A 17,682-nucleotide genomic window follows, 5' to 3' on the forward strand; every position below is an offset into this window, starting at 1 on the left:
CACACAGACAGGCGCAGACACACAGACAGGCGCAGACACACAGACACGCGCAGACACACGCGCAGACATACAGATAAACAAACTTCAGAGGGGTATGGGGCGATCAGCATAAGGGGCGAAAGTAAATACTCCTGCATTGGATTTCTAACATGACTATGTAACTCATTCCATACTGAATGCTGATTACAACCAGCACCACTGTACTCTATGACACTTTTGGGTGGCTCAGTCTGGATAATAGAAAGCTCTGTCATTTTCTGTGCACACTAGAAATTCTCCAAGTTACCTTACATATCTGTTTGAAACATATAACTCTGCCTATGCACTAAGATCAAATGTTTGCTTACCTGCTTTTAAAATCCCTAAATTGGGCTCCAAGATGGACCAACATGCCATTGTATATGAAGCATCTCATCTTTGGAACTCATTGCTTTCAAATGTAAAAACAGCCTCTTCACAATAACTATTTAAATCACTCATGAATATTTATTTAAAATTTGACCAGGGTTGCAAATACTAACATGACCAGGATCATGTAAATTGGAATTGTTTTATTTTGTATTACTGTTTTTATGGTAATTTTAGGATCATTTTTGTGTCCTGTTTCAACGATTTGTCTCTTTTTGACTTTTTGATTTTATAAAGTTATTTCTTGCCGCCTTCTCATGCCAGCACCCCTTTGTAAATGAGATGTTTATCTCAAGGTTTAAATAAATACAGACTGACAGACCCACAGACCGACAAACAGTGACCTGATCCTACAGAGGTCCTGTGTGTTGGTGGTTCAGTTCCCTGGGCTTCTTCTCAGCCCCTAACCATTCACTGGCATTAAGGTGTCTTCTGATTCCCTTTACAAGTGGTTCAATTCTAAAGACTTTTTACTAAGAAGGTAACCTTATACCCAATCTCTTTTAATTTACTCCAGTCACAGAGGTCCTAGGGATGGGGTGGGTTGGAGGGGGTGTCACTGATGATGGAGTAATTAGCTACCCGCTTCTGGCAGTTTTTCTACTGTTCTAATTCTCTATGTAAAAATAGAAACACGAGCAGTACTGTTAGCATCATTAGCAATTACATGGATTTTCATTAGACTAATTTATATACATTACGCTAAACATTACCTGACAGCCCTATTCTAGAGGGCAGTCCTTTAGATAGGAGTGATCCACAGAGCTTACAGAGATGACCTCCCTGTGCATTGCAATGAAGAAATAGAGGATGCACCTTGAAACTATACTGTATTGGAGTAATTGTATTGGAGTAATTCTGAGTGAAATAACCACAGCACTTCTTGAACGTTCATGGTGAATCCTCTATTTATAATTTCAAATTAAAGGATCCCAGTAATTCTGCATCAACAACATGGCTAGGTGACTCATCCCATACCCTCCTGGTAGCCCCCTCTGTAGCAGTCCTGGGGGACCTGGCAGACAGGCTCTAATTAGTGCCAATGTGACGGCTTGGCTGTCATGATGTATGAGGGCTGCACTCCTACCCCTGTACCTGTCTCTGTGTTACCGGGGGCTCAGATTAATGTCAGGGCTCCACCCTTAGAAAGCAATTAGTCAAGAGCAGCCCTTTCTCAACACCCGAGGGACGCATTATAACAGCACTGCTACCTAGAAAGTACTAGAGCAATGAAATACAATGGAGCAGGTTTACCAGTCTAATCCCAGGACTTAAAGGAATGAGCTATGAAGATTGGGGGAAATGTATCTATTAACCGAGAACAAGGAAGAATTAGGGGGGACATGATTGAAGTCTTTAAAATCTTATACTAATACTTTAAAGTAATTGTAGCTAACAAAATAATTCCATAAATCTTACATATTTCGCCCTTCCATTACCTACAAAAGTCTCTCATGTGCAGGTTTGAAATAATGCATATATATTTTGAGTAGCTAGATAAATCAAAGACGTTTCCGGACTGCGCGTGATCCTCCCTATAGGTCAGTGCTGAAGACTGCATGACAAATTGCCAGTTGCCAAACGTGAGGTCTCATTAGTACCCAGATGGCTCTTAATTGGAGGTTTAGTCAGCATCAAAAGTGCCTGGGAGTAACTCTACTGAAACACTCTCAAATACACAGGCTGTCACTCCTCTCACACATATCTACACACATATACAGCTATACATTATCTTTCAAAAGTAAACACCTAGACACACACAGTCATAGGACACTCAGACATGAATAGACAAACACACACACGCATCTATAAACAATAATTCACAAGTAAGCACATAGACAGACACACACACTCAAACACACACACACACAGACAATACAAAACTACCAGCTCAAACACAGCACAGGGAAACGTGGTACTTGAGATCTACAGATTAAGCCTTCCGATTCAACACTGGGAACTGATATCTGAGGGCTGTCAGATTCAGTGCTAGAGTTCTGTGCTGTGCTGTCCTGTTTTGAGCTGTGCTGATGTATCGTTTGTATTCGGATACAAGACCAAAAGCACAGCACCATAGCTCACTGTAGTTCACCAAGTGGTTCTTGAATAAAGACTAAGGGGTAGATGTACTAAGATGAGCCAGTCGCAGTGCAAACGTACCACAATTTGCATTTTCGATACGACAATTTACAAAGTGCACATTTTGTCGTATGTACTAAGAAAAAATATGTTAATGAAGAGAGCCGCAATATACTAGTTTCAATATTATTTGCGTCATCTTAGCAAGACCTCTAATGAGAGTTGTGCGACATTTATTCAAATAAAATAGCGGCAGTTGAGTTGTGGTTTGCTGCAGCAGAAGGTGCCCGAAGGAGAACGTCTATACATGCAAGGGCAAGAATCAAAATAACATTGTTTTTGTTAAATGTAAACGTCATCTGTACAATGCATTCTGTTCTGTCTTCATTTTACCCATTTTAATACTGTTATATATAACAGTTATTTATTTATTTTTATATATATATATATATATATATATAATTATTATTAGTTTATTTAGCAGACACCTTTATCCAAGGCGACTTACAGAGACGAGGGTGTGTAAACTATGCATCAGTTGCAGAGTCACTTACAATTACGTCTCACCTGAAAGACGGAGCACAAGGAGGTTAAGTGTCTTGCTCAGGGTCACACAATGAGTCAGTGGCTGAGGTGGGATTCGAACCGGGGACCTCCTGGTTACAAGGCCTTTTCTGTAACCACTGGACCACACAGCCTCCATTTTATATATATAAAATTAAAGGCAGTTTAATCCCATCAGATTCTATAGTGGGGCCCCAACCACCCCCAAAAAGCTTTTCATAACATATAGTAGCCCCTCGCTAAACCTGACATGTTTGTCCGACGAGGTGTCGGGTTTAAAACAGTTCTTAATGTATTTTAAATATAAATCATTGCGCTGAAATAACACTAATAAGTTTTGGGTAGGCTACACATTACATTATATAAAAATATAAATCTGTACAGTATACAGTACAGTAGTAAAATTAAATGAATACCTAGCGCACGTTTTTTGTACTTAGCCTACTGGTAGCACAAAATAAATCATGCTGCTGCATTGCATTGTACACATTGGTGTACAATGCGAATAAAAGATTATTTTCAATTGAAAGTAAATGATTTTAGGGTTTTTTATTTTATTTTATTATTTTTAACTTGGTCTACTTAGTAGCCTAGACAATTAACACACAATAGACTAGACAGATGCTCAGAATGAGCTGGAGGGGTTATTGGCAGTCTATTGCTCCCAACACGCTGGGGAAACCAGAAATGTCATAGAAATTTGTTTTCAAGGCTTGTAAGTACGTCCTGACTTTAGTGAAAATTAGGTACTTGGGTCTTCATCTCAAAAACGCATTGAGCACAACTGGCAACACACGAGAAAAAGCGGACAGGGAAATGCCAGCAACAATTGGGACTGTTTGTTTAAAACATGCTTTCAAAAGTTCTTAACAAATTGATGCAATTGTAAGTGTTGCAATTGCCTGCAGCTTTAATACATCTAATTACAATATTTTTGATCCACCCTGTTTTTGCAAATTTCTGCAGGAATGCCCAGAATTATATTTAAGGCTAAAACGCAAATAAGAACTGCAGCTGCAAAGCATTCGTTAAAATGAAGCTAACAGCGTTGCGTTTGTTTAGTACATGTCACGCTACACTTCCGACTGGTTTGCATGTGGGTTTGCAACGATTCTGACAGACGCAACACTTTAGTACATCTACCCCTAAGTGTGTTTTATAGTTGGTATGACTACATACGCCTCTGCCTCATTATCTGTAATAGTCAATAATAAATTATCAAAATATCCCATTAGGATCATCACATGTGTTGTGATACATGTTGTATTGAGACCTGCATGTTGTGATACGTATTGTGACATTAGTGCTTTGTTACCCCCTAAACGGTGTGCTGTTGTTTGCTCCTTAGCCTCGCTGCTGAAGCTGTGGTACCGGGAGCTGGAGGAGCCTCTGATCCCTCATGAGTATTACGATGAGTGCATCACTCACTACGAGGACCCAGAGGCTGCAGTGCAAGTGGTGCACTCCCTGCCGGAGATCAACAAGCTGGTGCTGTGCTACCTCATCCGCTTCCTCCAGGTGAGCCTTACCCCTCCCCCTCTCCAACTCCCCTCCCCTTCCTATCTGTGATCAACAAGCTGGTGCTGTGCTGCCTCATCCGCTTCCTCCAGGTGAGCCTTACCCCACCCCCTCTCCAGCTCCCCTCCCCTTCCTATCTGTGATCAACAAGCTGGTGCTGTGCTACCTGATTGTTCCTCCAGGTGAGCTACATTTAAAATGATTGTAGCTAACACAATATTTCCGTAAATCTTACCTGTTGTGAGGTCTTCAGATGTGTAGTTCAACATTTGTAGACAAACATTTTGACAAAGCACATTTGAGACCTATGCAAGTAATGCAAAGTGCAAAACCGGTTACATTTATGGAATTATTTGCTGAGCTACAATCCCTTTAGAGTTCTTTCAAATGTGCTGTGAGGGCTCTCCTTCTTGTTCCTAACCCAGCTTTCTGTGGTGTGCTCCCTCCTAGGTCTTCGGTCAGCCTGACAACGTGTCGATCACCAAGATGGACGTAAACAACCTGGCCATGGTCATGGCTCCCAACTGCCTGCGCTGCCAGTCCGACGACCCGCGCATCATCTTCGAGAACACGCGCAAGGAGATGTCCTTCATCCGAGTGCTCGTGCAGCACATGGACACCAGCTTCATGGACGGGTTGCTATAGCGCCAGGGAGCCCGGGGGGGTTCATAGCAAAAACACTACCAACAAACTAGCAAATGGGAACAAACACACACACACACACACACACCGGACGGTGTTTGTACTGACTGCTTGACAGAGCTGATCTAATACAGAGAAAGGACCGGAAGAGGGGCTGTTCAGTTTTTTTATGGGGGGGGGGGGGGGGTCTTTTCATCCTTCGACAACGTGCTGTGTGTCTCGTGCTCTAGGATAGTCTGATTTCTATACTTCTGTGTGTCTGTCTGCCTTGAGTGTGCATGTGTAATATGACATAGAGAATGCAAAGCGTCCCAAGTGAGAACTTACCAGACAGACACATCACGGCAAATTGACTTAAATACATTTTAAAAAATGATTATATTCATTTATTTGAATGGTTTTAGTTTCTGTGCAAAATCCACTGTTCTCAGTAAATTAACAGGGTTGGTATTTTTTTTAATTTTTTTTAAAGGGCATTGTTTTATACAGTATTTATTTATTCTTATTTTTTATATATATAAATACCTTTCACAAGGGACTTGTAAGGACTGAAATAATATTTGTGTGTGTGTGTGTGTTTATTGATACAAATGAGTATGTCAAATCAGGTTATCCTTAAACTGAGAGCAGAGAAGAAAAAAAAAGTCCTTCTTTTGAACATGAAGGCAGTGCCAAAAGATGTGAAGCAGTTTCTGTGGATAACACGTGGTTAATAAGGGGACTGTTAATTCCTGATAAAACCACTACCAAGACTGCCTGCACTTCCCTCACGCTCCCTGGGAATAAGTGAACAGACCGACCCCCATCTGCCTTTCAGTGCTGTTCAGGACTTTGGCTAGCAGCAGCTACGAGTAAATGACCCTAACCTGCTCCAGCAACAACAAAATACAAGATGCCCCCCTTGGATCCAGCTAGTGCTCCCCAAAACCAGGCTGGGTGTCTTTAGCCGTGTGTACATTGTCATGGTCTGGAGAAGTGTTCCAGGGTATTTTGTATACATCTTATTGAATATGCCTGTACAGGATTTGCTGTACTAAACACCATTGTTTGCGCTAAAGATTTGTTCGCCCCAACCCCAAAGCCCACCTGTCCCCAAACTGCTGTTTTAATTCAAAGTGTTGCCCCTAGGAGCATGTATGCTTGTTCCCAAAGAGGCCTGGCTCCAGTTGGGTAAGGCAGCCCCAAAAGCTCTTCTCTCAAACAGGGCGTTGTTATCATAGTTTTTATTATGGTACTGCCTCCATCTGTTATAGCAAACCGTATTGGAAACCATGTTGAGAATTTGTTTTGTTTTTTTTAACGCCAATAGAGAAATGAGAAAAGTTGCACCCATGACTGATATGCAGTGTATGAGCGTAACTATGGAGGGTCAGTCAGACTATGCGCTCTCTGGAGTTTTAATTGTCAGACACTCATTTTTGTTTTTAAAGAAATATGTTTGTATTTTTTTACCTCTTGGTTGCACCCTCAGGTGATCAGCATATTGTATTTGAATTTCAAGGGAAGCTACCTTTTTTTCATATGGAAATTGTTGTGAAAGGTGCAGCATCCCTTTTTACCAAGCAAACCCCATCCAAACAGATGCAGGTCATTTCATAAATCCGCTGCACCACAGGAAAGACCAAACTCCCAGACAGGGAAGCCATTTATGAACCAAACAACATGGCTACAGTGTTTTAACTCTGGAGTCTTATAATTCACTTCAAGCAGACAGAATACCGTAATAAATCACTGGCCTTTTGGAGTAACAGATTTGTTTGGTTCCACATTGAAACACTGTGAAACCTGTTGCTTCTGAGGTTTCACCACTTAATGTGAAAACAAACAAATACATCCAAGTAAACAACAAGGATGCACAATTTTTTATAAAGTCAATTGTACTGACACAGGCATGATGGTTTTCAGGTTTGGAGTTAATCAAGTTAACCGTTTTTAAACTGAAGCCGTTTTAAATTTAATTTGAAAATGTAGGTCTGGAAGCCATCTTGTTTAACAAAACAACACCATTTTGCCATATTTGAATTCTGATGTCACCGGGATGATGCTACCAAGTTGGGAGTAAGTTGGTTAAGTTTTCGTGCATAAGCAGTTTGTTGTTTGGTGTGCTTTTTGGCGAATTTGGTGGCAGGCAGTTTGATAGTAAAATTTATCACAGCAGCTTCTGCTTGGCAAACTTGAAGCGGGTTTGGTTGCTGATGACATATGCCAAGTGTCAGATCAATCACTTCACCGGTTCCCAAGAAGATTTCGAAAGGTTTCTGAAAAATATGCGTCAGGTGGCCATTTTGGTTAGGTCAACACCAAGTCAGTTGTATTGATACAGTGACAGGGATGATGCTTGTGAAATTTGGAGTTAGTCAAGTAAACCATTTGTCAACTAAGGCAGTTTTAAATGTAATATGTAAATGTACGTCTGGCGGCCATATTGTTTTACAAAACATCATAATTTTGACATATTTTTATTCCTTGTCACTGGCAAGTTTGGAGTTTGTTGGTCAAACGGCTTTCAAATAAACGCAGTTTTCATGTTGATTGGTTACACCGCATGCAAACAGGAGCAGTTTGAAGTTGATGGAAGAATAATAATAATAATAAGAAAAATCCTAACAATAACAATAGGCTTCCCAGCCATTCTGGCTGGGAAGCCTAATTAGAATAATGATATAAATAATAACAACAAATAAAAATAAAACAATATATGAATAACAATGATAGATAAAACACAATGTATAAAAATACAGAAATAAGCAAATAATGATGTTAAAACTTCATGCTGATTTGAACTTGGCTCTTGCCAAGATAAGCACCAACTAAGACGTAGCTTTACAGTAAACTAATGTGATCCATCTGCGTCTCCATCCATTTGCGTTTCCTTCCATCTGATGATGTAGATATCCTTCTGCCTGGTGTTGATGGCTGAAGTGTAATGCTGGCTCCAGGGATCAGCTTATTTTGTCTCCCCAGCGCATCAGCACACACAACGGCTGTAATGCTGGCTCCGGGGATCAACCACAGTGCGGTCTCCCCAGCGCATCAGCATGACAACTGTCTGGATTGAGCTAAGTAGGGTACATCTCTGGGGTCTTCAAGTGGGCACCTTCCATCCTCCTGTGTTTAGTCGACTAGCCCACGACACCTCAAGAGGGCTCGACGGTGATTCTGGCGTCCCAGCATCACCCCCCTCCGTCCCCCACTCAACTCAGCCCAGCTTACTACCCGTACATAAGCGTTGCTTTCTTTCTATTGTGCTTGAGCTCCCCAGCCAGAAGCTTTCCGTCTCAACCACAGCCAGTTGCTTTAGATAAGTTCTTCACTGTGTGACGCAACTCTTGGCCACTGAATCCGACGTCTCTGAGAAACCGGGTTGTAGAGTGTGCCACAAATCCTCGACAACCCACCTCCACTGGGTAAACCTGGACTCTCCATCCTTGCTGTTCTGCTTCTTCCTTTCACACGCCTCATCTACAGTATCCTCCCATGGCACTGTTAACTCTACCAGGTGAACAAGGCGTGCTGATCCAGACCACAAGATAATATCTGGTCAAAGGTTAGTGGTGGCAATCTCAGGTGGAAAAATAAGCCGTTGACCAACATCTGCCAGCATTTTCCAATCTCTAGCAGCTTCCAGTTGTCCTGGGTGAGGCTTGGTTTTAACACCTTTTCTTGGCGGTTGCTCTCCTGGGTGGAGGAATGTTGTCTTTTGTGTGTAATGTTTTGATGGTACTGGTGGCAACTTATTGGTCATGTTACGCTTGTCTTCCAGTGCTAAGGCCAAACATCGCAGCACCTGGTCATGGCGCCAAGTAAACCGTCCTTGGCTTAGATCCACCTTACATCCTGTCAAAATGTGCCTTAATGTTGGGGGTGATGAACACAAAGGACATGAGGGATCCTGTCCTACCCAGAGGTTTAGGTTCTGTGGTGATGGGAGAACATCATATGTTGACCTGATGAGGAAACTGATCCTGCTCTGTTCCATTGTCCATAGGTCTTGCCAGCTGATCTTGCGTTGTTCCACACTCTCCCATCTCATCCATTCTCCCTGCTTGGCCTGGGAAATGGCCTTTACGCACCTTATCCTCTCCTCCTGCTTTTGCACCTCGTTGACGTTCTGCTTGCTCTGTTGAGCTGGGGCTGCCTTGTGCCATGTAGGAGGAGCTGAACTGAGACCAATACCCCCTATTCCATGCTGAAGTTGCCCCATGATATCACCGATTCGAAGGGCAGCCTTTGCATCTTCCACGGCTTTCTTTGCCGGCCACTTTCTTCCAGTTTTCAACACAGGTGTTGCCTCCCTTATGCATTTGTCGCATGACTCTACTAATGTCATTTCTAGTCGGACCTTGCCGCACTTAAACTCCTTGGTTAGAGCGGAGACTGGTAGCTGCAGTATACCTTTACCATAAAGTCCCACTCTGCTGACGTATGACCTGATTAAAGCTTCCAGCTTCTCTACTGTTGTCAAAGAAACCTTGTACACAGTCAGTGGCCACAGCAGCCTCAGCAGCAGACCAAACTGAAAGCACCAGTTTTAGTTTGCCCGGTAAAGCGCTGTTGTCTATGCTCTTCAACCCTTCCATCGCTTGTTGTCTAACTTATCCCACACAAACTGTGTCCTTTAGATCCCTGTCGTACCATCTCCCAAGACTTTTCACTGGCTTCTTAGACACTGTTGGTATTGCCTCACCATTAATGTAGAACCTTTGATCTACTACTTCACCTTTAATTATAGAGATGCTCCTTGATTTAGTGGGCTTGAATTGCATTTGTGCCCATTTGATGTTATTGGTTAATTTGCCCAATAACCGATTAGTGCAGGCTACTGTTGTAGTCATGGTTGTCATGTCATCCATGTATGCTTGAATTGGTGGTAGTCGCATTCCAGAAGCCAAGCACTCTCCTCCCACTACCCATTTTGATGCCCTAATAATTACTTCCATTGCCATGGTAAAAGCCAGTGGAGAAATGGTGCATCCTGCCATTATTCCAACTTCTAGGTATTGCCATGTAGTGCTGAATTCTGAAGTTGAAAAACTAAATTGCAGATCTCCAAAGTAGGCTTTCACTAAATTTGTTATTGTCATCGGTACACTGAAAAACTCAAATTAGATAAAAAAAATAAAAAAAACAGTTGCTTGTAAGTCATGTTAAAAAGGCTAAACTATAAAAGTCTTTAAACCTGACTTAAAAATATTGACAGACGCATAATCTCTAATAAAAAAAAGGCAAGAAGTTCCACAGTCTGGGGGCATTTTAACTAAAGTTCATAACTTCAGTGTTACAAATGCAGTACTGTTTTAATTGTCTTCCCTGTGCCTCTTTATTGGCACCATTTTCCAATAAGAGAGCTTCCTATCATGTCTTTCTGATTCGGTATAAGTCTGACAAGGCGGGTGTTGGACATGATCAGCACCCAGCTTGTCTGCTTACCCTCTTACACGTCCCTTGCTATATTCAGGTCAGGCTGTGTTTCAGCTGGCCAATGAATTGAATATGATGCATGAAGCAGCAAAGCCTCCTCTTTTGTAATGAACAGCTTTCTATGATGTTTCAGTGAAGAGCACAAGTCGGCTTCGGTGAGTGCTGTATTACAGTATTGTGTGCGCAACTCAAATATAAACACGCAAACTGAAAAACCACCATCTCAACAGCGGCATGGCCATGCTGCCACCCTTTCACGCTGCACCAGTCCCCCAGTCTGGCTGGTCTATCAGCCCCCTCAAAAGCATCACTGAAAACCAGTATACAAATTGTGCAGGTTTACATGTTTCAGGGTGGAATCTGTAGTAAATCTCACCGGTTTTGCGCTTGGCTACATAGGTCTCAAATGCGCAGTTTTGAAAGAAGCACATGCTATTTTCATGTTAAAACATCTAGTACTATATTAGGTTAAAGAAAGGAAATCTGTCACACTTCTCAGGTCATTTCACCTCTGTGTTAAGATAACAATACATGCTTACTAAACCACATGTGCCTTTTAAAAACTTCACATTTGTGACTGGGAGTACGCCACAGATTACATCTGTGGAATTATTTTGTCAACTTTAAGGTCAGCTGCCGTTGGACTCCCTAGGATTGAGGGAGTCCCAGTCCATGTTTATGCCTTAGGCAGATCATGTCTTTCGGTTGCAGAGTGAGGAATGGAAATGTTCCCAGGTAATTTTGCTGGTAAAAAAGGAGTCTGCATCTTCCTAATTCTGCCTGATTTACTGTCTGACGGAGTGCGTGGCTTTTTCTACTGCATTTTTCATCCTGCAGACTGTTGGGCTGTGCCTGTTTGTGCCCAGCAGGTGCTAATGGTGACAGTGTCACAGTGCAGCTTTTATAGAAAACCACTTGTCAACTTCTGCCTTGCTTTATCATGTTGCATTGCACCAGGAGGACATGGAAACAAGGAGAATTTTAAAAGGGAAAACCAATCGCAGGCATTGAGGATTATAGACATTTGCAGTGCACTGTAATTACGCATTCCCCTACACACAAACACACAGAGGGTTAAATCCCAGTACAACCAGTTCTGATTTACTGGCCTGTATTTTTCCACTCCATAGTAAATATATTTGGATTGCTGTTAGTGGAAAACTGGACCACTGTGTGAAAGGATAACTGTAGAAACGGGTCTCCAAATAGGGGCTTTAGCCTGCCCCCATAGCCCCTAGTGGTACACCGAGGGAAAAGCATGCCAGACCTGTACCCTGAAAACCATTTTTTAATACATATGTGGGTGTGTAATATTTTTCATATTTCAATGGCCAGCTTGTATCAGTGTGACGTCACAATAGCGGGTTTGCCAAGCTTTGAATTCAGAAAAAAAAATATTATTCTTTTGATGATGCCAAACACTCTGGTGGGATTCTGAACCAAGGCTCGCTGAAATGGTCTTCAGCAGCTAGGCTTGTGGCTAGTGACCTTGCTCCAACTTTTAAAAACAAGTCTCAACGATGTAAAACCAAAACAAGACACGAATTGGAAACTAAATAGCATGAATGACATGTGGGTAAGAGAATAATACATGTTTAAGCTCTTTCCATTCCAGCTTTAAGGTAATCTCCAATCCTGTGGCCTAGTCGCAGTTCAAGCATGGTCTCTCCCTCTGTATCCTACTGGTCTACACCAATGGAGCAGACTATATGATAACTTGGATCTCATACAGTATATATAAATACATATTAATATTTTTTCTTAAAACATGCTGTTCTCAGCTCTTTTATCTGGGGCAGCCCATACCCTTTTAAGTGTGGAGTGAGTGTGCTCCTGTGTTAAAAAACAAATAGAATAAGCTGTACAGCCACGAAGAGTCAGAAACAAAACAGCACATAGACTATGAGTGCCCATACAATAATGTGGAAAAAAAAGATAATTGAAAGATGTTTTTGGAAAGAAAGTTAATTACACAGTGGCTCAGGTTTGTGTCCCTTTTGAAATGCCATGCATATGCATACTACTGTCATTAAACAGGTAAAGCTGGAGTAGTTTATGAAATGGCACAGAACCCCCCCGAGACGCAGCCCATATTTTATTTCTTATATTACATGGATTTTAAAAATATGCTAAAATATATTGATGATCATGATAACTATCAATACTTCTCAGAATGGAACGTACCTTTCCAGTTTCAGACTCGCTGCCGTCTCTTTTTGTAATGCATAAATGACAATAACGCGTGTTTATTATATTTAATAACTTATAATAACTGTATTAGGATTTCATTGTTTTATTTACAATATCATTTTATACTGAGCTTGTAAGAAGCAGTGTGGATTGGCAAAGATCACTTGTGTTGTGTGACACTTCATCGGTGGTGCCTGATTGTAGATTTGAACCGTAACTGCCTGTTTGAAAGTACAATTGGGACCAAAGGTGGCTTGCATGCTGTGTGTAGGAGTGTGCGAATTAGTCTCTCTGTAGTCTAGTTAGTTCTCTCGCTGCTGCTGTGCTGCTTGCTGATGCTGTTGTCTGGGAAGGCGAAGTTGCCGGAGCTTGAACAGACTGTATTGTGCCTGGTTATGCAGAAAAGGACATTTGAAAGGTGTGTGTCAAGCTCGGACAGGAGTATTTCTTTTGGATTTCTTTGCTCTCCGATCTCGGATAAGAAAGTACCAGAGCCAAGTCAAATGTGGTTTTCTTGGATGTGTTTACATATTCTTGTTGACTCATTAAAGTTTTTGGAACATTTGGGTGTTGAAAGCAGGACAACATGTTGAGTTTGTCAGACAAATGTTTTTTAATCAAGCTAATCTTGATTGTCAGAGAAAGTTGTATTTCACTGGTGTGTGTGTGTGTGTGTGTGTGTGTGTGTATATATATATATATATATATATATATATATATATATATATATATATATATATATATATATATATACAGACGTGCTCAAATTTGTTGGTACCCCTTCACAAAAAACGAAGAATGCACAATTTTCTCTGAAATTGACAAAAGTAATTGGCATCCACCATTGTTTATTCCATATTTAATAGAAATCAGACTTTGCTTTTGATTTTTTATTCAACATAATATTGTAAATAATAAAACAAATGAAAATGGCATGGAATAAAATGATGGGAACGCTAACCTAATATTTTGTTGCACAACCTTTAGAGGCAATCACTGCAATCAAACGTTTTCTGTAGCTCTCAATGAGACTCCTGCACCTGTTAACATGTAGTTTGGCCCACTCTTCCTGAGCAAACTGCTCCAGCTGTCTCAGGTTTGATGGGTGCCTTCTCCAGACTGCAAGTTTCAGCTCTTTCCATAGATGTTCGATAGGATTCAGATCAGGACTCATAGAAGGCCACTTCAGAATAGTCCAATGTTTTGTTCTTATCCATTCTTGGGTGCTTTTAGCTGTGTGTTTTGGGTCATTATCCTGTTGGAGGACCCATGACCTGTGACTGAGACAGAGCTTTGTGACACTGGGCAGTACGTTTCGCTCCAGAATGCCTTGATAGTCTTGAGATTTCATTGTGTCCTGCACAGATTCAAGGCACCCTGTGCCAGGCGCAGCAAAGCAGCCCCAAAACATAACCGAGCCTCCTCCATGTTTCACTGTAGGTATGGTGTTCTTTTCTTTGAAAGCTTCATTTTTTCGTCTGTGAACATAGAGCTGATGTGACTTGCCAAAAAGCTCCAGTTTTGACTCATCTGTCCAAAGGACATTCTCCCGGAAGGATTGTGGCTTGTCAATGTGCATTTTAGCAAATTCCAGTCTGGCTTTTTTATGTTTTTCTGTCAAAAGTGGAGTCCTCCTGGGTCTTCTTCCATGGAGCCCACTTTTGCTCAAAAAGCGACGGATGGTGCGATCAGAAACTGACGTACCTTCACCTTGGAGTTCAGCTTGTATCTCTTTGGCAGTTATCCTTGGTTCTTTTTCTACCATTCGCACTATCCTTCTTTTCAATCTGGGGTCGATTTTCCTCTTGCGGCCGCGCCCAGGGAGGTTGGCTACAGTTCCATGGACCTTAAACTTCTTAATAATATTTGCAACTGTTGTCACAGGAACATCAAGCTGCTTGGAGATGGTCTTGTAGCCTTTACCTTTACCATGCTTGTCTATTATTTTCTTTCTGATCTCCTCAGACAACTCTCTCCTTTCCTTTCTCTGGTCCATGTTCAGTGTGGTGCACACAATGATACCAAACAGCACAGTAACTACTTTTCTCCATTTAAATAGGCTGAATGACTGATTACAAGATTGGAGACGTGTGATACTAATTAAAGAAACTAATTAGTTTGAAATATCACTATAATCCAATTATTTATTATCTTTTCTAAGGGATACCAACACATTTTTAGAATATCTTTGTAGAATAAGCAATAATTCATCTCTTTTCACAGCTTCTTTGCTTTATTCTATGACATACCAAAGGCATGCAAGTATACATGATAAAATAGCTTTTAATTTCATCACTTTTCAGGAGGAATGAAGCATTATTTCAATGAGTGGTAAAGGTACCAACAAATTTGAGCACGTCTGTGTGTGTGTGTGTGTGTGTATATATATATATATATATATATATATATATATATATATATATATATATATATATATTACACATACATACAGTGGTTTTGTAGAAGTATTCACCCCCTACCAATAATGTCACATTTTGTTGAATTACGAATAATGTATGCAGTTTTTCAAACAAACTTTTTTTATTCAAAGCTGTAGTGGTTAAACTGAACACTGTTATATGAGGAGGAGGTTAAACGTCAGAAAAACTTGCAAAGAAAATGTACAAAATGAAATTTACTGGTTGCATAAATATTCAGACCCTTAAGTCAGTACTTGGTAGAAGCACCTTTTGCAGCAATTACTGCTATGAATCTTTTTGGAAAGGTCTCTGCTAGCTTTGCACAGTGGGATGGTGATATTTTTGCCCATTCTTCACGGGAAAATTGATCCAGTTCTGATAAGTTTGTTGGGGATCGTCAATGGACTGCAATCTTGTGCTTCGCGTCATTGTCCTGCTGAAATGTGAATTTCCTCCCCAGTTTCAGAGTCTTGGCTGACTCAAACAGGTTTTCCTCAAGGATTCAAGGATATATATATATAATCTGTCGTTGCCTGCCTTTGAGCTTGTCTTGAGCTTTGTTTGGAGAATCCTAACTGCCAGGCACTGAACAGCCTTCCCTCACTCCATTCACCTCTGTCAGCCCGACCTACACTTTTGCTGACAGAGTTGAAAGGGTTTTGCAATGAGGAAGGCTGTTCAGTCCCAGCATTTAAAACACCTTTAAAAAGACATTTGAAGCTACTTCTATTTTTTTAAAGCATACTGCCTGCAATCATAGTCAAGTGGATGCTGAAGTCAGTCCGAAGTTTGTCTTTTTAGTGCTGTAACCTTGGAGACACAGGGAAATCAATCCATAAATTGATTTAACATGACACCATATCAGGGTGTATTAATAATCTAAAACTGCTGCTCCACCTGTGCTCTTTTTTTTTTATCAGAAACCTCTTTCATCCACCAATCAGGAAGTTCCACTGCAGGGCACTACCACACGGGAGATGACTGCAGAACATTCAGACACGGTTAACCACCAGATTAATGCATTCTAATCAGGGTTCTAGACTGTTGCTGGCTTAATTATTATTATTTTTTATTATTATTATTTATTTCTTAGCAGACGCCCTTATCCAGGGCGACTTGCAATTGTTACAAGATATCACATTATTTCACATTATACAGATATCACATTCTTTTTTACATACAATTACCCATTTATACAGTTGGGCCAAACGTTTGGAAGTACAGGATTAGGAGCACTCTTATATACAAAAATAGCCAAATTGGAGGTTGGGGGTGGTTGAGCACACTGGTGAGCCAAGCTTTTTTAAGACAAGAAAACCTGAGCTTTGTAGCCAAAACCTGAATTCCCCTTTACATGTTGTATTGTTTACCTTTCATTTTATTGGGATTTTTACATTGCAAGACACTGGGAGGGGAGGGGAGGGGAGGGACACTGCAGCAATGAGAGAGGGCACCACGTACTATCGACTACCAACCTGGAGTTGTGCTTCCTGTCTCAGCAGATCAGTCTCTTTAACATCAACCAGGAAGAAGAGATTTCACATGAGGTTTTGTTTAATCTGAAGTTGATGCTTGTTTAAGAGCAGGTTAAAATATTTTGAACAGATTTTATTTTATTTTGAGTTGAATTAATTTATTATTGCTCATAAAATAAATGTTGATGTTATAATTGTTTTTTTTATTATTATTATTGTTATGATTATTGTTTTAAGAATGCCTGGGAAGCCGTTGGGATGTGTGTTTCTCCTCGCTCTACTTTGAGATTTCACTTTGAAAGAGCGCATAGAGCTACATACTGAAACAAGAACTTTGTTTAAATAAATTATTCAAATGTAATTGGCTCTGTTTCCTTGTTCTTTTGCATGCTGTTGGGGCCCTAATGTCACTTTACGTGGTTTGGGGCTTTATTAAGAGTTCCATTATAACATTGCAAAACATGCCAAGCAATGGCATTATCCCTTAACAAAACGAAACACAGCCCAACAGCTGATATAATAAACAAGACCATTTAGTTACCACCAATGTATTCTAATGTAAGCATAGCGTCTAATGTTTTTAAGCAGTGCTTCTGATGGTCCAAAGTGTCGGACGGTTCAGATTTTCACATTGTGAGCAGACTATTTAAGAAACCTGCTTGGGTTCATCAGTTGCATTCCTGGTTTATTAAATTGCAATTTGGAGAGTTAATCTAAGGTGGAGAAGCTGGAACATGTAAGTAGTGTTACTTTTCTGGGACCCGTAAGTATTTTTAGCAGAACTTGTTTTGACGGTGCATTCATGTACTTTGAGACATTCTTTTCAATGTGAACTGGGATATAGCTCTCAATGATGGGGAACAGCCACCAGATGGCGTTATTCAAAATGGTAATCATCCGGCTACTGTGTATATCAGATTTGAAGCTGTTCCACCTACAGACTCATCCAAGGTGTCTACACTGGG

At 40.8% G+C, this 17,682-nt stretch overlaps 1 protein-coding gene across 2 annotated transcripts in view; it reads left to right on the forward strand.

Annotated features, from left to right (window-relative positions):
- arhgap39 (Rho GTPase activating protein 39) overlaps positions 1-13,504 on the forward strand; it is a 113,474-nt gene extending 99,970 nt beyond the window's left edge. For both annotated transcript variants that reach the window (XM_059023041.1, XM_059023042.1), the window contains 2 exons: positions 4,400-4,569; positions 5,020-13,504. In XM_059023041.1, coding sequence (XP_058879024.1) covers positions 4,400-4,569; positions 5,020-5,214 — 365 coding nt within the window. In that variant the 3' untranslated portion in view covers positions 5,215-13,504. The remainder of the gene's footprint in view (positions 1-4,399; positions 4,570-5,019) is intronic.
- The last annotated feature ends 4,178 nt before the right edge of the window (positions 13,505-17,682 follow it).

This window comes from Acipenser ruthenus, chromosome 4, assembly GCF_902713425.1.
Source record: "Acipenser ruthenus chromosome 4, fAciRut3.2 maternal haplotype, whole genome shotgun sequence".
In the NCBI taxonomy this organism is placed as follows: Eukaryota; Metazoa; Chordata; class Actinopteri; order Acipenseriformes; family Acipenseridae; genus Acipenser; species Acipenser ruthenus.